Source organism: Phoca vitulina, unplaced genomic scaffold (genome assembly GCF_004348235.1).
Source record: "Phoca vitulina isolate PV1807 unplaced genomic scaffold, GSC_HSeal_1.0 scaffold66, whole genome shotgun sequence".
NCBI classification, from domain to species: Eukaryota; Metazoa; Chordata; class Mammalia; order Carnivora; family Phocidae; genus Phoca; species Phoca vitulina.
Genome location: NW_022589769.1, coordinates 4464872 through 4490041, shown reverse-complemented (window position 1 = coordinate 4490041; position 25170 = coordinate 4464872). Strand labels below are relative to the sequence as shown.

General features: G+C 44.9%; 1 protein-coding gene across 1 annotated transcript in view; it reads right to left on the bottom strand.

Moving 5' to 3' along the window:
• The window catches only part of TNFRSF17 (TNF receptor superfamily member 17), a 79221-nt gene extending 54245 nt beyond the window's left edge, over positions 1 to 24976 (bottom strand). The window contains 1 exon segment of the mRNA XM_032392218.1: positions 24790 to 24976. Coding sequence (XP_032248109.1) covers positions 24790 to 24976 — 187 coding nt within the window.
• Between the last annotated feature and the right edge of the window lie 194 nt (positions 24977 to 25170).

Here is a 25170-nt window from a genome sequence, read left to right as displayed (position 1 = left end):
CGTGACAACCAAATGCAACATGACCCAGAATTTATTATTTATTTATTTATTTATTTTGCTCTATAGGACATTGCGGGACAATCAGTGAAATTGAATGACATCTGTATATTAGATAGTAATATTGTATCAATGGTAATTTCCTGATCTCGCTATGTCCTTGCTCTCAGGAAACACACATGTTGAAGTACTTACTGGTAAAGTGGTGTACTCTAAAAGAGTTCAGAAAAAAAAAACTTATAGCAATAAATAGAGAATACCTTAGAAAAAAATGGGATATTTAGTGGAAATCTAACAAAGCACGTACAGGACTTCTATACTGAAAATTAATAAACACTGATAAGAGAAATCAAGGAAAATCTAAATATGATGGTGAGACAGACCATGTTCATGGATTAGAAGACTCAGCATGGACTGAGATGCTGACCCTGAGATGATATAGTAAGCAGATATAGTAAAATGTTAACATTTAAGGATTCTGGGTAAAGATTTTCCAGGAATTTCTTGTAACACTCTTACAGCTTTCTAGTAAGTCTGAAAGTTAAAAAAGAAAAAAGAATATGGGTCTGGGGTCCATGCTGAATCCTTCCTCTGTCACTTCAGGGTTGTGATATTGTGTAAGTTGTTTACTATTTCTATGGCCAGTTTCCTCATCTATAAGAATGAGTACTATGACGTATCTCAGGAGTCTTTATAAACCTTAAACTAGTAGATAATTGTACAATGATTAGAATGGTCACTGGCAGATAATAAGTGCTCAATAAATGTTAGTCAATGTTATCTCAGTCTGTTTGACATGGATGGATGGATGCATGGATGGATAGATGCATGCGTAAAATCAGGTATCTGATACTTTGTCATGGGCTGGAAATCAATGCAGCTTCTCTGTGTCAAAGTGACTTAGGTATTAACATTGGAATGTTCTTACTGGTATAGTAAGTTTCTGGTTATCAATGATTTTATAGAACAAATTTTCTCAATGAGTAAAAAGGCAGTACTTACTCAAAGAAAGGGGGTTGTTACAAAACTTTCCAATGGCTTTCTCTATTTCTGTTTTTCCAGCCTGATGAGTGGTCAGGTAGATTTTCACTTCCTCAGTCTAAGCTAACTTTTTCTTTTTCTTCTTCTTTTTTTTTAAATTTATTTATTTATTTGAGAGAAAGAGAGAGAGTGGGGGAGGGGCAGAGGGAGAGAGGGAGAAGAGAATCTCAAGTAGGCTCCACATCCAGTGCAGAGCCCAACCTAGTGCTTGATCTTAGGACCCTGAGATCATGACCTGAGCCAAAACCAAGAGTCAGATGCTTAGCCAACTGAGCCACTCAGGCGCTCCTCTTGTTCTTTTTAATTGAAGTATAATTGATAGTATAGTTTTTTTTCTTTTTTACTATATATTGATATAATTTTGTAAAAAGTAGGATCTTTCATATTATACTCCTTACAGTTACTATAAGCACTATGAAACTCATAGGCTCGGAAAAACAATCTAGCAAAACCAGAATTTGACAGAGGACCAAATGAAGGTGGTTGTATTCATTAAATAGATCAAATTTTCAGACTAACCGTAGAGCTGAATAAAAATCGTGCCAATTGAGGATATTGCCGCAAGAATGACTTGATTCAGCGAAGTATTTATAAGGTGATTACATTGTAATTGTGAGCTGCACTTCAATATTTGCATATATTATTCATGTAGGAAGCAGTTTATCAACAGTGTCAACAATAACCACTCTAAGCAGCGAGTTATTTTCAAAGGGTTTCACCTTCAGTAATGCACTCTGTCTGCCTGATAAGGAAATCCGTAATGTCACCAAGGGAGAGGACTAGGAAAGGTGAGCTGCGTGGACATCAGGTTGGAGGAATTTTTCAACAAGGATTCCTCTGCCCCACCCCCACCCCCGGCACTGCTTTCCTCCCCAACCTCGGAGAAGCTGTCTACAGAGATATTTTTCTTCCGGATTCACCCCCAGGACTTTTCCTTGTATAGTCCTGTGTGAACTACCTGGTTTATTTTTTGTTGTTGTTAACATTTATTATTTATTTGTGAAAGAGAGAGCGCACATGAGCAAGCTGGTAGAGCGGCAGGCAGAGGGAGAGGGAGAAGCAGACCCCCGTTGAGCAAGGAGCCCGACGCAGGACCCCGGGATCATGACTTGAGCCAAAAGCAGATGTTTAACTGACTGAGCCACCCAGGCGCCCCCCCCCTTTTTTTCTTATCCCATCTTTTAACTGAGGGCACATTCATTCTAAAATATCTAAGGGTGGAGCGCTTGGGTGGCTCAGTCGGCTAAGTGTCCAACTCTTAATTTCATCTCAGGTCATCATCTCAGGGTCTTGAGATGGAGCCCTGCATCAGGCTCCATGCTGGGCGTGGAGACTGCTTAAGATTCTCTCTCCCTCTCCCTCTGCCCCTCCCTGTTCTCACACTCTCTTTCTAAAAATAAAAATATAGGGACACCTGGGTGGCTCAGTCAGTTAAGCGTCTGCCTTCAGCTCAGGTCATGATCTCAGGGTCCTGGGATCAAGTCCCACATAGGGCTCTGTGGTCAGTGGGGAGTCTGCTTCTCCCTCTGCCTGCTGCACCCCCTGCTTTTGCTCTCTCTCTCTCTCTGTCAAATAAATACATAAAATCTTTTTAAAAAATAAAAATAAGGGGCACCTGGGTGGCTCAGTCATTAAGCGTCTGCCTTCAGCTCAGGTCATGATCCCAGGGTCCTGGGATCGAGCCCCGCATCAGGCTCCCTGCTGGACGGGAAGCCTGCTTCTCCCTCTCCCACTCCCCCTGCTTGTGTTCCCTCTCTCGCTGTGTCTCTCTCTGTCAAATAAATAAATAAAATCTTTAAAAAAAAATTATAAAAAAATAAATAAAAATAAAACATTTAAAATGGCTAAGGATGACGAGCATGGGAGAGAGAAGGAAGAAGACAGAAAGCCACTCTAGCAGTCTCTGCCTCAACCATCCAAGCTACCTGCCAGTTCTGAGATACCTCAAGGTCTCACTTGCCTTAACCCCAGGCTGGTGCTGGTACATCACAGCAGATGCGTCGTATCTGATATCACTCCTGACAACCAGGCCCTGTAACTAAGTCTTCCTAAGGAGTTCCATAGATTTTCTAGCGGATCCCCCCCACCTCCCCTCTGCTTTTGTCCCTTTGGGTATGTCTTCACTTCCTCTTTGCCCAGCAAACCATGAACTTGTTTTCTGACAGGCCTGTAGAGGAAGACTCAGAGTAGAAGACAGAGATCTTGGGGATGCCTGGGTGGCTTAGTCGGTTAAGTGTCTGACTCTTGATTTTGGCTCAAGTCATGATCTCAGAGTCGTGAGATCGAGCCCCGCATCAGGCTCTGTGCTGAGCTTGGAGCCTGCTTGGGCTTCTCTCTCTCCCTCTCCCTCTGCCCCTCCCCCCCTGCTCATGCACACTCTTGCTCTCTCTCTCTCAAAACAAAAACAAAACAGGAAGACAATCTTCTACCTTGGCTCTCCACCTACTAAGGACTGTGTGTCAGTCCTCAACTACCAATGCCCCTACTCTGCCCTTATTATGAATTGTTATTCCCTCCAATGATCCTTACCACCATTCTCAAAAGCCCTACATCGTGACTTTGATGCATCCCTAGAAAGCCAATACAACAGAATATTCACTGTCTGGTGCGACTGATCCCTTGGCCTATTCCCTGGGACTCGATCGAATGTCAGCTCAAGAAGTTGCATTTCTGGCTCCTTAAATTCCCTCTGCAACTTTCCATAACATGAACTTGCCTCCTTACACTGTTCAGAGGGGATGCGCACTACGGCATAAGGCCACAAAGGTGTGCAGCCACTTCCCCCTTCCCAAAGCCTGGGTGCCATATGAATTGATTTTAGGACTACAGGGAGATCCTGGGGGGTGGAGAGGTGTGGCATTGAATAACAGCGAGTCACACAGTGAGACAATTATTCTTTTTTCAGATACCCCTTGATTAGTTCTAGAAGACAGCCTCAGGGGAATTCTCCTCCATTAACACATCGCCAAGGCTTGCTAACCTGCCTGCCCCATGAACAGAGAGAAAATGAGCCTCAAGCAGGTAACAGTGTCTGGCCAAAATGTAACAGTATTTTGTTTCCTTTATATATATTGTCAAAATGATCTTCTCTCCCTAAGAAGGGACACTTGTTTTCTGTTGATTGTAGTAACAAAGTTTCCTTTTAAAATAAATTTGATGGAGTGCGTGGGTGGCTCAGTTGGTTAAGCATCTGCCTTCAGCTCAGGTCATGATCTCAGGGTCCTAGGATCGAGCCCCACGTCGGGCTCCCTGCTCAATGAGGAGTCTGCTTGTCTCTCTCCCTCTGCCCCTCCCCTCACTTGTGCTCTCTTTCTCTCTCTCTCTCTCTCTCAAATAAATAAATAAAATCTTTAAAAATAAAATAAAATAAATTTGATGAAGAAAGGGGGCGGGTTTAAAGAAAAAACATAAAGTAAATAGTAGTACAGATGGTAAGTGCTGACGGCAAACAAGTAAAGGCTGAAGTTTGAGAAACAGATCAGTGGTGGTTAAGGGGTCCCAGCGTGGGGTCCGACTGGCCTGGGTTTGAATTTCAGCTCTGCTACTTGGTGGCTCAGTGATCCTGGGCCAGTGATTACACCTGTTCCAGGGGATAATCCCATCCCCACAGAAAACTTGTGTGGTCTAAAGAGAAATGTGAGCGAAAACACCAGCACACCATCTGACTCATAAAAGCAGCCCACTCCATGGATGCTATTGATATGACAATGGTCCCACCTTCCCCTGGGCTACAGCTTGTGTGTTTTGGTAAACACTCAGAAGCCCACCCATGTCGGGGTCCATTGCAGTCCATGTATGCAGAACCACAGGGACAAGGATGTTTCTGGATTAGTCCCTCCCTGTCCACACCTGCTCCTTCCCATCTACACATCGTCGCTCACACTCCCATCTGCTCACACCAGTCAGTGGACGGCCCATCAGTGGACCTGCCTGGCTCCTAACCCTCCCTCCTGAACGAGGACAGCCAATCTTTTCTTTTGTTTCACTCACTGATGTGACACATACTTATTAAGTGCCTGCTAGGCAAGGTGGTGGGAGGGCAGCAAGGGATGTGGAAGGTGAGGCTGTTACTCTCAGAGCACTTACACTCCCCAAGCCCAGAGATGAGCAATAATAATAATAATAATAATAATAGGGGCACTTGGGTTGCTCAGTTGGTTAAGCATCTGCCTTCGGCTCAGGTCATGATCCCAGGGTGCTGGGATCGAGCCCCACATCAGGCTCCCTGCTCAGCGGGGAGTCTGCTTCTCCCTCTCCTGTTCCCCCTGCTTGTGTGCTTGCTCTCTCTCTCTCTATCAAATAAATAAAGGAAATCTTTAAATAATAATAATAAACAAGAGGACCCACAGACATGAATCAATTTCGGATAGTCTGTGCCCTTTATTCTCCAGAAAAGAATTTGTTTCTGACAGCAGAAACAAAAAGGCAGATCGTGGCCTTGCTCCAATCCAGCAGGGAATGGGCACATCAGGTGACAGAAATCTTTTGCCACTCTGCATGTCTGCCAATGACTGAAAGTGCTCTGAGTGTTGATTTGGGGGTTACAGATAAATTCCAGTGAGTAGGAGGATTCGCAAATACTGGATCTATAGGCAGATGATGGGACTGACTAAAAATCAGTGTGATGGGGTAGAGAACGTGGCGGGGTGGGCACGCGGACAGGACAGTATTCGATTGGGAATCACTCTGAGGTGGGTAGGTAACATCTCAGCTGAAACCCGAGTGATGAGAAGTAGCCAGCCGTGTGAGGTTCGGACATCACAGCATGCCAGGCAGAGGGAGCCCCAAGGATACAGGACTCGAGGAAGAAACAGCGTGGAGACCTGGCGAATCAGAAAGGAGGTCTGAGCTGCTCAAGTGCAGAGAGAGCAATGGGGAGAGAGGCAGGAAGTGAAGCTGGAGAGGTAGCATGGGGGTGAGTTGGTCCCGAGGGCCCACATAGATCCTGGCCCATCACCTACATAAAATCAGGACCTGCTTCTACTCCAAGGGTTCCCTTCAGGCCACCCCCATGGTCCCACCCTCAGCACCTTACCTCTGATGGTCCCCTGTGGTTCCCCTAGCAGCCCAGGCCCTGCCCTCTCTCTCACTTGGACCCCAGGGCTTAAGTCCCACACATTTACATGCTAATGAGCAGAAAGGTCTTTCTCATGCGTGACCTAAATCAGTCTTGCAACAATGCACTTTCTGTTACCTTGAGTAATTATGTAGAGGAGTTACTATCAGATCATGTCCATTAACATATTATAATTACCACTCTCTGAGCACAAGCAATATGCTTTCAGGAAAAAGGGCTCAGAGAGGTTAAGGAACTTGTCAAAAGTCACACAGCTCAATACTGCGAAAAGAGTCAGACTCAGGTCTATCTGACTCCAAGTAGGGCTCTTTCTATTATCTCCTATTTCTCCCCTGGCTCTTCTTAAACCTATAGACCCTCAGCACTTCTCTTTGTGGATCATCAGGATATCCTATGGCTTCTCTTGTTCACCATACCCTGCCCTGTGCAAAGTGAATCAAAAGTCCATTTCTATGGCTGATTATTATTTGCAAGGTCTGGATTTAGCAAGAGTGAATCCAGCGTACAACCAAAGGTACACGGCCACTATTTAAATCTTGAGTCTGGGGGCGCCTGGGTGGCTCAGTCAGTTAAGCGTCTGCCTTTGGCTCAGGTCATGATCCCAGGGTCCTGGGACCAAGCCCCTCATTGGGCTCCCTGCTCGGCAGGAAGCCTGCTTTTCCCTCTCCCACTCCCCCTGCTTGTGGTCCCTCTCTCACTGTCAAATAAATAAAATATTTTAAAAAAATACATCTTGAGTCTGGTAGATCTGAATTGCACATTTGTTACATGAAGAGCTGAGCAGGAAGGACGACATTCTGCCAGTTTAGCTGAGTGAGCAGATGTGCAGGCATCCGTCCTGCCGTGCTCGTGTCATGGCTGTCTGTCCAGCACTGTTTGTCCTGGTATTTTTTGTTTTTACTTATTCCACATTCATTCCCTCTTTCTAGTAACACATCCATTTCAGGCTGAGGAAGTAAATACCTTTGTAGGGAACCTTTCTCTTGCTGGGAAGCAGTCCCACATGAGTGCCTTCCACGGTCCACTCGGGCAGGCGGCGGGGGGGAGGGGTTGGGGTGTGGGGAGAATGTGACCAGAGCTTGGCCAATGCTCAGCTCTGTCTCTGGACTGTGAGTTGAGCAGAGGTCAGAGGGACGTGGGCGTGCTGACCAGACCGTGCCAGTGGCCTGTGGCTATCCTTGGCATTTCCCGGGTCTTGGCCCTCTGGCATTTCCATTCCCAAACCTGGGTCTCCAGGCTCCCCTCCACTCAGCCATCGCCACAGAGCCTTCCAATTAATGTCCTTGCACATAAGACAGTCAGTGGTAGATATTATCGCTCTCAGACTAGGTCAAGAGCCCCAACACCTGGACCTGTCCTAGAAGAAAGGGTTTGGTCCTACCTCAAGAGATTGACAAATGAAAGCACACTTATAGATTTTAAGCATGCAGGTGTTGTTGTTGTTTCTATAAAAACACAATTCCGGGACACCTGCTGGCTCAGTCGGTAGAGCATGCAACTCTTGATCTCAGGGTCATGAGTTTGAGCCCCACATGGGGCATAGAGATTCCTTAAAATATACATATTTTATATTATTATATGTTATATATATAAATAAAAAACAATTCCTAGGGGCACCTTGGTGGCGCAGTCGATTAGGTGTCCAGCAATTGGTTTCGGCTCTCGTCGTGATCTCAGGCTCATGAGATTGAGGCCCGAGTCGGGCTCTGTGCTCAGCGCAGTGTCTGCTTGAGATTCTCTCCCTCTTCCTCTGCCCCTCCCTCTGGTGCTCTCTCTCTCTCTCAAATAAATAAATAAATCTTAAAAAAACATTCCTGAACAAACACAAACAAAATACGACTCCTTGTTTTAATCTGCTTTTATACTACATCATGCAGCTGGACATGATATTAAATCTCCACCTTCACAGAACAGACGATGAAGAAATTAAATCTGTAAAACGAGTTGTATAGGGGCTCCTGGGTGGCTCAGTCGTTAAGCGTCTGCCTTCGGCTCAGGTCATGATCCCAGGGTCCTGGGATCGAGCCCCGCATCAGGCTCCCTGCTCAGTGGGAAGCCTGCTTCTCCCTCTCCCACTCCCCCTGCTTGTGTTCCCTCTCTCGCTGTGTCTCTCTCTGTCAAATAAATAAATAAAATCTTAAAAAAAACAAAACAAAAAAACCGAGTTGTATGTTAGGTTGTAATAAATACTATGGAGAAGGCCTTTTTGCTAAGTCATCATTTAGAGACCTGTAGGTGGTGAGGGTGTAAGTCCTGCAAGTGGAGAAATCCGCAAGTGCAAAGGCCCTGTGGTGGGTGTGCTCTTGGCACGGTGAAGGTCAAGCAAGGTCAGCATGGCTGAGCAGACTGATCAGAGAAGTAGCAGGGAGCCAAGTGATGCATGGCCTTGCAGGCTATGATAAAGACTTTGACCTTCACCTCTGGAAGCAATGGGAAATCATCTCACATAGCATTTTGAGTAGAAGAATAACTGAGGATGCCAACAGCTTCTGTACAGAGAACAGATGGAGGGAGCCAAGGCCGTGGGGGGAGCTCCGCTAGACAGCCATCGTTACTGTTGAGGCTCTGCAGGATTGGATTTTGCCTCTTCCTCTCATTTTATCCCACGCCTCACCCTTCTCCTCCCCCACTCCCTCCCTGACATTCTTTCTGTTCCTAAGAATGAGCTACCTGACACCAGCGACGTTGGGAGCCCGAGTCTGCATTCCTAGCAAGCCCGCAGGTACATCGGATAGCCTTATACTCGGAGAACCACCGCCGTCAGGTATGTCGAGAACACAGTCCTTGAGTACCAGAGAGGGGAACTCTGTTCAAGAGTTCCAGGAGCGAGGAATTACATACCTAGGAGGATCAAAGTGGTTCTAGGTAACTCACAGAACTAACCCCACATTTCTTCCAATTTCCTGCTTCACCCACCATCACCCTAGACCATGTGATGGGTCCGAACTGCCTGCTGCTTCGATAATGTAGGGGAGAAAAGAAATCTTTTTCCTCCGCCCACCTTATGTTCTCTGGCTGTAAATTGCTCCCTGTGAATTGAACTAACAAGAGACAGATTGACAAGAGAAAAAGCTTGTGCGTTTAGTGGAAGCACTCACACAAGGAAGGGGTGGTTAGAACTTGGGCTTATATAAAAGAGCAATGCATTTTTGGAGAAGTGACAAACCAAAGGAAAAGGACTTTGAGCTTCTAGAGGCAGTAAATCATGGGAAGGTAAATATATGGGGAGACTAAGGGTGGTCAGGGCTAATCCTTAGCGGGGTTTGTTATGCAGATGCCTTTCTTGATGATCCAGGTCTAGAGTTGTCTCCAGGGATCAACTTCTGTCCTTCCTGATATTGGAGGAGGGGAGACACGTTTACACATTTTTGTCCTACTTGTAGGCAAATAGGGGAAGGGCACAGAATTTTTCTTAAATCTGTTTCTTCTCAATTGTTCTCAGTTCAAAATAATCCTTATGCCAAAGTGGCATATTTTGGGGTGGCATATTCTGCTACCCTTCAATAATGATTTTAAAGAGTTTTATTTTTGTGAGAGAGAGAGAAAGAGAGAGCACAAGGGGGGGCAGGGAATGGCAGAGGGAGAGGGAGAAGCTGACTCCCCGCTGAGCAGGGAACCCGACAAGGAACAAGATCCCAGGACCATGGGATCAGGACCTGAGTTGAAGGCAGACGCTTCACCGACTGAGCCACCCAGGCGCCCCATAACCATTTTAAATAAGTAAAGCCTTATTCTGCTATAATTATGGCCATACATTTCCCCGAAATCTCTAGTAATTGAGTAAGCATATTATGCGAGTTAATGTTGAGCATCATTTCCTCTGGTGAACTCCTACCCCTTTCAGAACCCAGCTAAGGGGTCACCTCCTAAGAGAAGCCTAATGGGATTTCCTCCTCCGGATATCATCAGTCTTCGGAGAAGTAGCAAAAGATGGAAGAGAACCGTGTGCCAAGAAGCGCTGGTTGCCTTTCTGAGCTTGATCCTAGCCTGCCTGTTCTTTTCTTTCTTTCTTTCTTCCTTTCTTTTTTTTAAATTTATTTGACAGAGAGAGACACAGCGAGAGAGGGAACACAAGCAGGGGGAGAGGGAGAGGGAGAAGCAGGCTTCCCGCTGAGCAGGGAGCCCGATGTGGGGCTCAATCCCAGGACCCTGGGACCATAACCTGAGCCGAAGGCAGACGCGCATCGACTGAGCCACCCAGGTGCCCCATGTTCTTTTCTTTATTCTTTACCCTAGAAGAAAGAGGGAACGAAATGGAATGAGGCCACGATTTTAGCTGTATATGTAACATTTTATTTAGTCAGTTAGCCTGTTATTTTTACAAGAGCCCTGACGCAAATACTGCAGACTGTTTTCATTTGTGAACTCTAAGTGAGAGGTAGGCAGGTGTCTGCTCAGCTATTTCTTTGCAGCTTGTGTTTGAAATACTTTATTTTTTTTTAAGTCTGATTTGTGTAACAATGGAAATCTATGCAAGACATTTTTATAGCTGCTTCTGGCTGTCTTATTTTTCAGCCTTATTGAGGTATAACTAACAAAATGGTAATATGTTTGGGGGGGTGGGGAGATAGACAGCAAGGTGAAGGGGAGTGGAGGTACAGGCTTTCAGTGAGGGAATGTGTAAGTCACAGGGGTGAAAGGTACTAGGTAGGGAACGTAGTCGATGGTATTGCAGTTGTGTTGTATGGTGACAGATGGGAGCTACACTTGGGTGCGCAAACATCACATATATCCTTATCGCTATGTTGTACACCTGCAACTATTGTCACGTTGTGTGCCAACTCTATTTCATTTATTTTTAATTTATTTTATTAAAAAAAAAGATTTTATTTATTTGTTTATTTATTTATTTGAAAGAGAGCATGAGCGGGGGTGGGGGGAAGGGGGGAATCTCAAGCCGACTCAATGCTGAGCGGGCAGCTGGATGCAGGGCTTGATCTCACTCCCCTGAGATTTTTTTTTTTTTTTAAAGATTTTATTTATTTATTTGACAGCGAGAGACACAGTGAGAGAGGGAACACAAGCAGGGGGAGTGGGAGAGGGAGAAGCAGGCTTCCTGCAGAGCAAGGAGCCCGATGCGGGGCTCAATCCCAGGACCCTGGGATCATGACCTGAGCCGAAGGCAGATGCTTAACGACTGAGCCACCCAGGCGCCCTCACTCCCCTGAGATTATGACCTGAGCCAAAACCAAGAGTCCGACACTTAACTGACTGTGCCACCCAGGTGCACCTATACTTAATTAAAAAAAAAAAAAAAATATATATATATATATATATATACGTTGAAAGTATACAATATGATGATTTGATACCCATATACTTTGTGAAATGTTACCATAATCAAGTTAATTAAAACCTCACATAGTTACGTGGATTTTTGTTTGTTTGTTTTGGTGAAAATGCTCTATGCAAAAAGGGAATACTTATCTTTTTTTTTTTTTTAAGATTTATTTATTTATTTTCAAGGGGGGTGGGAGGGGCAGAGGGAGAGGGAGAGAGAATCTCTAGCAGACAACCCTGAGATCTTGATCTGAGCTGGAGTCGAATGCTTAACCTCCTGAACCACCCAGGCACCCTTATACTTAATTTTTTTATTTTTTTATTTTTTTTTAAGATTTTATTTATTTATTTTGACAGAGAGAGATACAGCAAGAGAGGGAATACAAGCAGGGGGAGTGGAGAGGGAGAAGCAGGCTTCCCGCTGAGCAAGGAGCCCGATGCGGGGCTCGATCCCTGGACCCTGGGATCATGACCTGAGCCGAAGGCAGACGCTTAACGACTGAGCCACCCAGGCGCCCCTCGCTCAGCAAATCTTGATACCCTTTCCCCCTTCTCCCTTTTGTTTATCTTGGTTTCTCACTTTTCTCTCGTTTTATGCTTTTTGGCATTATTGTTCCTACTTTTGTTATAAAATGCTCCCAATCTTCTTTGGAAGTTTGAATCAGTGACATTTTTATAATACTCAGCCATTCTGATGGAATCAGTGACATTTTTAAACCAGAGATTCATTTTCAATCCAACTGATCAGAAAATAGCTTATTTGTTAAAGCAAAGCATTAAGAGGCATTCTTTAGAGAAACTGACTTGTGCAATTTCTGATTGAGTCCCTAATCAAGACACACCAGTGATGTTAGGATTATGTGTGAGGATGTAGAGAATGAGCCATAGCTTTGCAGTCTGACAGACCTGGGTTCAGGTAATTCAATATCTCTGAACTCTGTTTCTTCCCTTGACAGTGGACATAATACATGCAGACCTGGAGGTTATTGTTAAAGATAATAGCCAGGGGCGCCTGGGTGGCTCAGTTGGTTGAGCGGCTGCCTTCGGCTTGGCTTGGGTCATGATCTCGGGGTCCTGGGATGGAACCCCAGGACATCAGGGCTCCCGGCTCAGCAGGGATTCTGCTTCTCCCTCTGCCCCTCTGCCCCCTCGTGCGCATGCGTGCTCTCTCTCCCTCTCTCTCAAATGAATAAAATCTTTTTTTAAATGTCATGAATAATTAAAAAATAATAAAGATAATAGCCATATGATCCAGCAATTCCCACTTCTGGGTATATACCCAAAAGATTTGAAAGCGAGGACCCAGATAAATACATTGTACATCTATGTTCCTAGCAGCATTGTTCCCAGTAGCCAGAAGGTGGAAACCACCAAGTATCCATCCAAAGATGCATGGATAAACAAAATGTTTTTTTATTTTATTTTTAATTTATTTTATTAAAAAAAAGACTTTATTTATTTATTTATTTATTTGAGAGAGAGCATGAGCAGGGTGGGGGAGGGGGGAATCTCAAGCCGACTCCATGCTGAGCGGGCAGCTGGATGCAGGGCTTGATGCCACCAAATTGTACCATGAAAATGGTTAAATAACAATTGCTATTATTACATATTTGCAAAACATACACATTATTTACTAGGTTAGCTTAAATCTACTGGAGTTGTTTTCCTGATCCCACTTATAAATCACCCCCTCCCCCACAAGGGGTCTGTGCAAACAGGCCGGGACCCTGGAATGAAGCTGGCCAGGCTCTTAGAGGCAAAACATAATAAGCAATATGTTAATACCTCGGGAATAATGAGCCCTGATTTTTGCAGAATGAATCAACTTTTCATCTGAGTTAACGGATCATTATCAGACTTTCTCTGTGCTCTCCATTATGGCTCTTTGGCACTCACAAAGGGGATGTAATGAGATAATCATTAGCAATGAGACAGCTATTTCAAATGTATATCATAGGCTAGTGGAACCTGGGGACTGCGGCCACTTAGATACCGTTTAATAGCCAAGCTTTGCTAACACAGGGAGCAGAGCTGGGACAGGCTGAGGAAACAGGCAGCTCCTGGGGGGGGTGGGATGTCCTGGTATCTGCCTTCTGCTTCAGGGGGCAAACCATTTACAGGGAAAGCCAGCAGGGGTCAGCAATCATTAAACCTTCCGGATTTTAGGCACAGAGGGCACCGGGATTATATTGGCTAAGATCTCTGAAAGCAAGCATTTCCCCTGGGTGGATGGTCTTGGAAAATGAAGCCTACAAAGGGACATAGAAGATTGACTCATGGAAGCGTCTCCCAGTCCTGAGAAAACCAGAACAACTGGTTTTCATAGCAGTTCCACTGAACAGGCGGTTAACCCACAGGAGCTGGTTGAGGAAGCCAATTTCTGCGCAAGAACTGGTTGATTGACTCCTTCAGACAGAGCTCTGGGGCTCAAAGTCATTGTGCTTGTGCTGGAATTACTAAATTTAACATCCCTGTCATCTGCTATCCATTCAGTGTTTCATTACCTTTCTTACCTTGCACACTGCGGTCTTCTTTGCTTATGGATTTTGGGACTCATCAAGACCCCCTGTTTCTGCTTCTTTTCTGCTTGATGTCAGCGTATTGGGTCATTTCGGTCCAAACTGCATTACCATTCATCCAGACTTCAAAAACAAACAAACACCGTGATATTTGGCTGCAGTTGCCCAAAAGTGAATATACTAAAACACCACTGAGCGGTACACTCTAAATGGGTGAATTGTATGGCAGTGAATGGAATCTCAACAAGTTGGTAAAAACAAAAACCAACCACATGAAAGGAGAATGTCTAGCCAAAGTGCAGAAGCAGTCGATTTACCGTAGTGTTTGTTGCCAATTCTACCAAAATATTTGCTGGGTGAGGAAATTAAGCAGCAAGTCCTATTTTCTATCCATTACAGTTACCTGGGCTAACATGCTACGTGCTTCTAAATTTCTATGCATAATTTAGAATTAGCTATACATATCAAGTACAGAAACCCAACTAAGGACGCTGTAGTTTCAATTCTGAGGGGTATTGAATGCTGTAATCGGTTCCCCAACATACTTTTTTTTTTTTTTTTTGCTAGATGATTTGTCTTTAGACAGCAGTTCTCAAGCTTGGCCTCACATAGAGGCCTCATATTTAAAATGTATCAATGCCCACGGGACACCTGGGTGGCTCAGACAGTTAAGTGGATGCCTTCTGCTCAAGTCATGATCCCAGGGTCCTGGGATCAAGTCCCGTGTCAGGCTCCCTGCTCAGTGGGGAGCTTGCTTCTTTCTCTGCCTACAGCTCCCCCTGCTTGTGTGCTCTCTCTCACTCCCTCTCCCCCTGACAAATAAATAAAAAAAATCTTAAAAAAAAATAAAAATAAAATGTATCAATGCCCAGGTCTTACCCAAGACCAATTAAATCAGAGTCTGCAGATGGGTTAAGTTTAAGATTCCCCCAGGTGATTTTAATGTGCAACCAACAGTGCAAACCACTGGTCTAAGGAATCCCCTTTCTACGGTGAGATATAATTTCACACTCATTAGGATGGCTATTTTTTTTTCTTTCAAGATTTTATTTATTTATTTGACAGAGAGAGAGCACAAGTAGGCAGAGTGGTAGACAGAGGGAGAAGGAGAAGCAGGCTCCCCGCTGAGCAGGGAGCCCGACGTGGGGCTCGATCCCAGCACCCCGGGATCATGACCTGAGCCGAAGGCAGACGCTTAACGACTGAGCCACCCAGGCACCCCTATTTTTTTTTTTAAGAGAGGCAGAGGGAGGTGGGGAGAGAGAGAATCTTAATCCCTCAGGGCTCGATCTCATGACCTGAGCTGATATCAAGAGTTGGATGCTTAACGGACTGAGCCACTCGGGAGCCCCTAGGATGGCTATTATTAAAACAAACAAAACATAAAGTAATCCATGCTGGTGAGGATGCGGAGAAATCGGAACACTTGTGCATTGCTGGTAAAAATGTAAAATGGTTTAGCCGTCAGGTACCTGGGTGGCTCAGATCATGATCTTGGGGTCCTGGGATTGGGCCCCATGTGGGTCTCCGCACTCAGCAGGGAGTCTGTTTCTCCCTCTCCCTCTGCTCCTTCCCCTGCTCATGCTCTCTCTCTCTCAAATAAATAAATTCTTTTCTTTTTAAAAGATTTTATTTTTGACCGAGAGAGTGTACAAGCAGGGGGAGCGGCAGGCAGAGGGAGAGGGAGAAGCAGGCTGCCTGCTGAGCAAGGAGCCCGATGCGGGGCTTGATCCCAGGACTCTGGGATCATGACCTGAACAGAAGGCAGGCGCCCAAGCGTCTGAGCCACCCAGGCACCCCTCAAATAAATAAATTCTTTAAAAAAATATAAAGATAATATCTCCTTTAAAAAAATGGTTTAGCCTTGGGGCCCCTGGGTGGCTCAGTCAGTTAAGCATCTGCCCTTGGCTCAGGTCATGATCTCAGGGTCCCGGGATTGAGCCCTGCATTGGGCTCCCTGCTCAGCGGGGAGTCTGCTTCTCACTCTCCTTTGTGCTCTCTCTCTCTCAAGGAAATAAATAAAATCTTTTTTAAAAAATGGTTTAGCCTTGTGGAAAACAGTATGGAGGTTCTTTAGAAAATGAAACATAGAATTACCATATGATTCAGCAAGTCTCCTTCTAGGTACATACCTAAGAGAACTGAAAACAGGGACTTGAGCAGGTTTTTGTGCATTCAAATTCATAACAGCATTATTCCCAAAAGGTGGAAGCAACCCAAGTGTCCACTGACAGATGAATGGATAAACAAAATACACACACACATGCACACACACACACGCACATACACACACGCACACACGCACACACACATTGGAAAATTATTCAGCCCTAAAAAGGAAGGAAATTCTGACATATGCTGCAACATGGATGAACCTTGAGGATATTATGCTGAGTAATACAATCTTTGTATAGGATCACTGTAGGATTCCATTTATATGAGGTGCCTAGAGTAGTTGAAGTCCCTCTGAAACAGAAAATAGCATGGTGGTTGCCAGGGACTGGGGGAGAGGAGAATGGGGAGCTAGGGTTTCATGGGTATAGCATTTCAGGTTGGAAAAATGGAAGAGTTCTGGAGCTGGATGGTGGTGATGGTTGCACAACTGTGTGAAATGTACTTAATACCACTGAGCTATATATACTTACAATTGGTTAACGTGGTGAATCTTATTTTGTGTATATTTTACCACAATACAAAGAGATGTCCTTTTCAAGAATGGGTATCTGATGCAATTCATGCCAATGGCATGGGGGAGATACCTCCTGGAGGGTTTCTGGGAAAAACTTCCTCATTCTTAGAAGAGAGCCACAGGATGAGAGGCTGTCTATTGTTTCTCTGGACTTGGCACCTGGGGATCTGCAGCTGTCTTGGGACCCGCCTGAGAATGAAGCCAACATCTAAGGCAGCAGATAAATGGAGGAACAGGCCCTTGATGATGTCATTAAGCTCCTGACCCAATGGACTAAGAAGTCAGTCTTATCTTAGGGTTTGTTGTTAGAAATAAGACAACAGGCCTAGAATAGAGTCACTTATGCTAAGCCCACATCAACAAACTGAGACTTAATTTCAGTTAAGTTGGCCTCTCCCAGAAATGGCATCTTAAATCAGTTAATCAGGAATCACCTGGTCAGCACTAATGAGGTCATCTGCCTGATAGACCTCTGCCATCTGCCAAAGGAAAGTGACTTGCCACAACCAATCTTCCTTTTTTTTTTTTTTTAGATTTTATTTATTTATTTGTCAGAGAGAGAGAAAGCACAGGCAGGGGGAGTGGCAGGCAGAAGGGGAAGGAGGCTCCCTGCTGAGCAAGGAGCCAGATGAGACTCGATCCCAGGACCCCAGGACCATGACCTGAGCTGAAGGCAGACGCTTAACCAACTGAGCCACCCAGGCGCCCCTCCAATCTTCCTTTTTGCTAGCATAATTTCCTTGTCCCGTTCCCTTCTGCCTGTGGAAGTCTTTCATTTTTTTTTTTTTTCTTTTCTTTTTTTTTTTTTTTATTTATTTATTTGACAGAGAGAGAGATAGCGACAGCAGGAACACAAGCAGGGGGAGTGGGAGAGGGAGAAGCAGGCTTCCCGCTGAGCAGGGAGCCCGATGCGGGACTCGATCCCAGGACCCTGGGATCATGACCTGAGCCGAAGGCAGACGCTTAACGACTGAGCCACCCAGGCGCCCCCGGAAGTCTTTCATTTTGTTCAGCTCTTTGAGCTCCCTTCTGTCTGCTAGATGGGAAGCTGTTTAATTCATGAATCATTGAACAAAGCCAATAAGATCTTTAAAATTTAACCAGTTGAATTTTTAACATAGTTATGTAAAATAATACATTTCTTATGGCTAAATCTAATTTGAATGGAAATTTCTGTAACTTGTTTTCTGAAAGGATTCTGATACTTGTACAAGTACCGTTGGTAGAAAACATGTTTGGAAATAACCTAACAGCCTATCAGTAGGAAAATGGACAAATAAAAAAGAAGTATAAACATAGATGGAGTTATTCTATAGCAGTTAAAAGACAAACACAGGAAGTGAAAAGTAGGCTTTATATATTCTATGTAAATTGTGAAACACTACAGTGATCTTTTATTGCCTTGTATGTTATATGTGTAAACATGTTTTAAAATAAATTAAGTGGACGTGCCTGGGTGGCTCAGTCGGTTAAGCATCTGCCTTCAGCTCAGTCATGATCCCGGGGTCCTGGGGTGGAGCCCCACATCGGGCTCCTTGCTCTGCGGGGAGCCTGCTTCTCCCTCTCCCTCTGCTCCTCCCCCTACTCTTGCTCTCTCTCCAGTAAGTAAATAAAATCTTAAAAAAAAAAAAGTGAATTAGGTGGATCATATTAAATATATGATAGTGGTTGCCTTTTTTTTGAAGGGGTAGGGTGGGACTGGGATGGGGGTAAAAGAGGCAATACATGTAGGGGAATTGTTTTGTTTTTGTTTTTTTTAAGATTTTATTTATTTATTTGACAGAGAGACACAGTGAGAGAGGAACACAAGCAGGGGGGAGTGGCAGAGGGAGAAGCAGGCTTCCCGCTGAGCAGGGAGCCCGATGCAGGGCTCGATCCCAGGACCCTGAGATCACGACCCGAGCCGAAGGCAGATGCTCAACAACTGAGCCACCCAGCCTCCCCTGTTTTTGTTTTTTAAAGATTTTATTTATTTATTTATTTGACAGAGAGAGAGTGTGTGTGCACACAAGCAGGGGGAGCGGCAGAGGGAGAGGGAGAAGCAGGCTTCCCACTGAGCAGAGAGCCTGATGTGGGATGTGGGGCTTTATCCCAGGACCCTGGGATCATGACTTGAGCTGAAGGCCGGCGCTTAACTGACTGAGGCACCCAGGCGTCCCTGTATGGGAATTGTTTTATTTCTGATCTTAAAACATGAAACAAGGTGACAAGATGTTAGCAGTTGACAATCTCAGGAGTCTATGTAGGTATGTGAGTGTTTGTGAGTCTCTGTACTATTCTGTATTTATAAAATTCTCAAAGGTGCAAAACAACAACAACAACAAAAACAAAGACAGCCTTTCCCCAATGCTGCCCCTGGTCCCCACATTTAATTAAGGAAGGCCGAAAAAACCTTTTGGTAAAACTTGGGAACCAAGGTTAAAGTCTGTGTAACTCTAAGTGGTCTCTAAGAGACCAGAAAGTGTGGCTTTTTGTTAGTATGAGAGTTTTTAAACTTTTAACTTTTCATTTTGAAATAATTAGAGATTCACAAGAAATTGAGATCATATTACAAGAGGTCCCATGTACCCATCACCCTGCTTCCCCTAGTGGTAACATCTTCTATCACCGTGGTACACTGTCAAACACAGGTAATTGACATTCCACAATGCAATTAAGTACTCTATACCTTACTGGAATTTCACCTGCTTAACCTTTTTTAAAAAAATGTCTTTAGGGTGCCTGGGTGGCTCAGTCGGTTAAGTGTCTGCCTTTGGCTCAGGTCATGATCCTGGAGTCCTGGGATTGAGTCCTGAATCGGGCTCCCTGCTCCACGGGGAGCCTGCTTCTACGTCTGCCTCTCTCTCTCTCTCTCTCTCTCTCTCTCTGTCTCTCATGAATAAATAAATAAAATCTTTCAAAAAAAAAAAAAAAAAAAAAGGTCTTTAAGTGGGGCACCTGGGTGGCTCAGATGGTTAAGTGTCTGCCTTCGGCTCAGGTCATGATCCCAGGGTCCTGGGATGGAGCCCCACATCGGGCTCCCTGCTCAGTGGGGAGTCTGCTTCTCCCTCTCCCTCTGCCATTCCCTCTGCTTGTGCTCTCTGGCTCTGTCTATCTCTCTGTCAAATAAATAAATAAAATCTTTTTTAAGAAAGAAAAATGTCTTTAAGTTACAAAAGCAATTTGCTCGTCATTGAGTGAATGGATACATGAGCAGTGGTCCATGCCTACAATAGAATATTACTCAGCCATGAAAAGGAATGAGGTACTGATACATGCTACAGTGTGGATGAACCTTGAAAACTCTATGCTAAGTGAAAGAAGCCAGGCACAAAAGGTTGTCTATTGTGTAGCTCCTTTTATATGAATGTCTAGAATAGGTAAATCTTAGAGATAGAAAGGAGATTGGTGGTTGTCAGGGGCAGGAAGGATAGGAGAATGGGGAGCATGTTTCCATGGGAATGGGAACCATTCCTGGAACAGTCATGGGTTTCCTTGTGCCATGATAAAAATGTTTTGGTACTGGACAAAGGTGGTGGTTGCACAACATTGTGAATGCACTGATTACAACTGAATTGTTCACTTTATTTTTATTTCTTCATTTATTTTTATTTTTTATTTACTTTTTATTTATTTTTTTAAGATTTCATTTATTCATTTGAGAGAGATCGAGAGCAAGAGAGAGCAGAGCACAAGCCGGGGGAGAAGCAGAGGGAGAAGGAGGAGCAGACTCCCAGCTGAGCAGAGAGCCCGATGTGAGGCTTGATCCCAGGACCCTGGGATCATGACCTGAGCTGAAAGCAGGGGCTTAACCGACTGAACCACCCAGGTGCCCCTATTTATTTATTTATTTTTAATAAATTTTTAAAAAATTTATTTGAGAGAGAGAGCATGAGCAGGAGGGGTAGAGGGAGAGAGAATTTCAAGCAGACTCTGTGCTGAGCGCGGAGCCCGATGTGGGGCTCGATCTCACCACCCTGAGATCATGACCTGAGCCAAAACCAAGAGTAGGACGTTCAACTAACTGCACCACCCAGGCGCCCCTGAATTGTTTATTTTAAAATAGTTCATTTTATCTTATGTGAATTTCACCTCATTTTTAAAAAGTTTTATTTATTTAAGTAATCCCTATACCCAACATGGGGCTCTGAACTCACGATCCTGAGATCAGGATCAAGAGTCGCAGGATCAAGAGTCGCAGGATCAAGAGTCGCGTGCTCTTCAGACTGAGCCAGCGAGGCACCCTGATGAAAGAATTTTTTAAAGCGATTTGTTTCTTGTCGGAAAGTCCAAACATAAAAGTATAGTAAAAAATTGCAATTTCTTCTTCTAGCCGCTCTCCATTCCACATCCAATCCCACCCCACAAATACACCTTCCATTAACAATTTAATATGTAACTATTCACACTTTAAAAAGTTTTATAACATACAAAGAGATACATATGTCTCTTTCTCTCTCAAATGTTTACTGAGCACTTTATCCATGCCAGGCAATGTTGTAGGCCATGAGAACACAATAGCAAATAAGACAGAGTTGTGGAATTAATTTTCCAGTAAGAGGAGATGGGTAGTAAGCATGGGAACAAATAAGAATTTCAGATTGTGATAAGGCATCTGAAAAAATAAAACTGGGCAAGAGGGTAGAGAGTGATGTGGGTTGGTGGAGGGCCAAGGTGGCTAGGAGAGGACACATTGGCACTGAATGACAATGAGCTGGAGAGGTGAAGATCTAGGGAAGGAGCATTCCAGGGAGAGGAAAAATCTAGGTGTTTTTAAAGAAATAGGATTACACTAGATACACTGATCCGCTATATATTCTACACATACAAGATATATTGCTCTTGCCTACTTCATCATATATTATAAATGGATTTCCCCATCAGCACCTAGTCTGTGTCACTCTTTTTTGATAGCTGCATATTATTCCATACTGTTGCTATCCATCATGTATTTAATCAGAATTTCCCTGTTGATGGACATTTAGGTTGTTTCTGGTTTGGAGCTGCTGCAAAAATGCTGAAAAGGACAGCTTTTTACACTTGCACTCATATTTCCACAGAAAACATTTCCAGGAGTGGCCCTGCTACCTGTGTGCACATGTTTTCACCCGCTAAACCCCTGGGATGGCCATGAGTTTTCATATCAGCCTCATGTTCAGAAGCATAAAAGAAAAACTTTTATTTATTTAGGTGTGGAGCTCTTTGCGGGGCTTGAACTCACGACCCTGAGATGAAGACCTGAGCTGAAATCAAGAGTGGAATGCCTAGCCAACTGAGCCACCCAGGTGCCCCCTAAAAGATAAGCTTTTAGATCAAAGAAGCAAAACAAAGTACTGTGTGGTAAATTAAAAGGGGCAGGTGCTGAGACCCTGATTCACTTTATTATTTTTTTTAAAAGATTTTATTTATTTATTTGTCAGAGAGAGACACAGCGAGAGAGGGAACACAAGCAGGGGGAGTGGGAGAGGGAGAAGCAGGCCTCCCGCCGAGCAGGGAGCCCGATGCGGGGCTCGATCCCAGGACCCGATCCCAGGACCCTGGGATCATGACCTGAGCCGAAGGCAGATGCTTAACCATCTGAGCCACCCAGGTGCCCCCTGATTCACTTTAAAGGCAGAATATCTAAGTGAGGAGAGGAAGATGGCAGAGAACAAAAGAGAGAGAATACTAGGAATGCCAGCTGGTGGGGCTTGCATCAGAAGATGGGAATTCTCTGTCGTGGAACGGCTCAGACCTTGAATAAGCATGGCGTTGTAAAGTACAGCGGTGGTCAGCTAACCCTGTGTGTGCATCACAGCACGGAGCAGGATGTCCTTGGGAAAACTCTCTCTTAAAGTTGATAGTCCTGTGTCTCAACAGCCCTAAGTGAGTATAAAAGGGCAGTATCACCAGAAACTTCCTTCTGATGCACTGATTCACTCAGTGAAACATTTGTTAAGCACGTTTCCTATGCCAGGCATCATACCGGGCGTTGGGAATATAAAGAAGATGAAAAGATGCTGACCTCAAGTCGCTCAATCTTAGCACAACAACAGTTATCAAGAAGAGCTTCTCACTTTCCTGCTGGGGCAGTGCCTCAACTCTGGCAGGTCAAGGCTTTTGAAAACCAATGGAGTGGATTCTTTCCTGAATTTCCATAATTATCCTATTCAGGGACCTGACATCAACTGCTTTACTAAGCAGCGGGTCTCAGCAGTTTTTGTCTTTGTCTCTAGAAAAAGCCCGCAGGCACAAAGACGCTGCTAATTTAATTTGATGTGAAGAGCTAACCTAAGAGGGATCCATCATCCAGTGCCATATGGGTGATCCACGTTGAAGTATGGCATCCAATGATAAAGCAGTTGGAGGACAGTACGGGTCACTCTTTGAGTCAGCTGCTTGTTTTGACATTCGTGTGTGTGTGTGTGTGTGTGTGTGTGTTGACATTTTTAGGAGTAGGTGAGGGAGTGCCAATCTTGAGTGAGAAGGCACTTTATTTTGGACACACTGTATTTTCTTCCTGTTGTGAATATAAGATAAAAATATTTATCTCAATAGCAATGCAGGTCTCCCTTATATGAAGGAGTTTTTATATCAATTGTTAATAAGTTCTGAGTAAATTCGAGGGCAATCACTTAATACCAACTTTAAAGTGGGACACTCTTAAAGATTTAAATGGGTCTTCAGAGAACTATATTAATAGGCTGTAACCTGAACTTTCTATTAATCTGGGGAATACATCATCTGTCATGGAAAAAAAGAAAAATCAATGTCCAGAAGATTTCAGGGAGCATTGACCACAGATCTGAAGAAAAACTTAAAGCCAGGCTTGTTATAATGGAGGTCCCTGGTTTCTTCACATTTACAGCACTTGATATCTCAAGTATTCAGAGTTAGTTAAAAAGGGGCACCTGGGTGGCTCAGTTGTTAAGCGTCTGCCTTCGGCTCAGGTCATGATCCCAGGGTCCTGGGATTGAGCCCCGCATCAGGCTCCCCGCTCCGCGGGAAGCCTGTTTCTCCCTCTCCCACTCCCCCTGCTTGTGTTCCCTCTCTCGCTGTGTCTCTCTCTGTCAAATAAATAAAATCTTTAAGGAAAAAAAAGTTCAAGAAAAAAAAAAGCATTCATAAAAATTGCTAGTTTAATATTAAACAGAATTTCAAACCACTTTAGCATAGAATTTGTTTTGAAAGGTACCTGACGCAGCTTTGTTTTTGAGCTGTCTCATTAATGGGCTGGATCCTCTTTTATCTTTAAGATACAGGTATTTAAAGTTTAAATTCATATCTAGATCTGGATTTTGGACTGTAACATACGGTTGTTAAGAAACATCTATTCTCTGTGTGTCTACGCCTTTACTCTGTGATTTTTAGCAGGTTAGTTACACTCTGTCTAGACTCCTTGGAGAAAAATATCAACAATATGTTTTTCCCCGTCTTGGGCTCCGCATGGGTGAATTACAGGAAAACTTAACAGGTACTCAGAACAACGTTATTTTCCTACTTCATGTAATTGAGTCCAAGTATTTATCTTTCGCTTCCCCCCACCTCCATGTTTACCTAAACTCAGTCTGCCCGCGTGAGAAGCAGTCAATAAAACACTACGGGAATACTCGAGCAAATCCCATCGTTCAGAAGAAAAACACTTCACCTAATGGTGCATATAGAAGCTGGACGCACCAAAATAACCGTATTCGTTGGATACAGCTGGATACATTATGGAATAGGCCAATCCTCTGTTTAATTTGCAAGGCCCTTGGCCAGGAGGAGGGAGGGATGGAAAAGTTTGGGTGAGGGCTTTAAATGACTAGTCAAACAGACGGTGAGTCATTCCAAGTTCCCAGTTAATAATCCCCTGTGCCGGGGCAGAGCCTGGGCCCGAGCGCTTTACGAGCCACACTACAGTTTAAGTTGTACTGTCTCACGGTTTTATTCTCTTCTACCAAATGAATACATAAAATGTAAGGCGCGCAGCGTCGGCTTTGAAATGTAGGGCAAAATCTGGCTGGGGGCGGGGAGAAGGAAGGTGGAAAGAGAGCACAAGGTAGGAAGACTGGGAAGCAGAGAGCGCACAGGCTGGTGATGCGAGAAGGAATTCCAGGAGGGGAGCGCTGTGTTTTGCGCCTTAGAACTGCTGTCCGTTTCCCCGCATCCTGTGCCCAACAGGACGGCGAGGACCACCCCGGGGTCTGAAGTGTCGCGCAAGAACGCGCCCCCACCCCTGCCCCCACCGGTGACAGGTGGGGCCGCCGAGCGACGACTGGACCTCCGCCTCCTCGCGCTGCCTGCCGGGAGCCGGAGCCGCTTCCGGTTGCTCTGGGGTTCGGAACTCCGACTCCCGTCGGCCCCCGGGAAAACCGCAGCGGGGTCGCGCGGTTGCTGCCGGAACTCGTAGTTCCATCTGCTGCAGCACCTCATAGCCGGAAACTGGGAAGGGCAGGGCCAAGAACTACCGAGGCGAAGGTACGGGTGGCAGGGCGGGGTCAATCCGCGCCGGCGTGGGGTTGGCGCTGAGGCGGTCCGAGGTGGTTGGGGTTGGGTGGGAGGAGATCCGCTCGCACACACGAGGAGGGTTGAGCCGCCGCCGCCGTTGTCGTCGCGAGTGCGGAGTT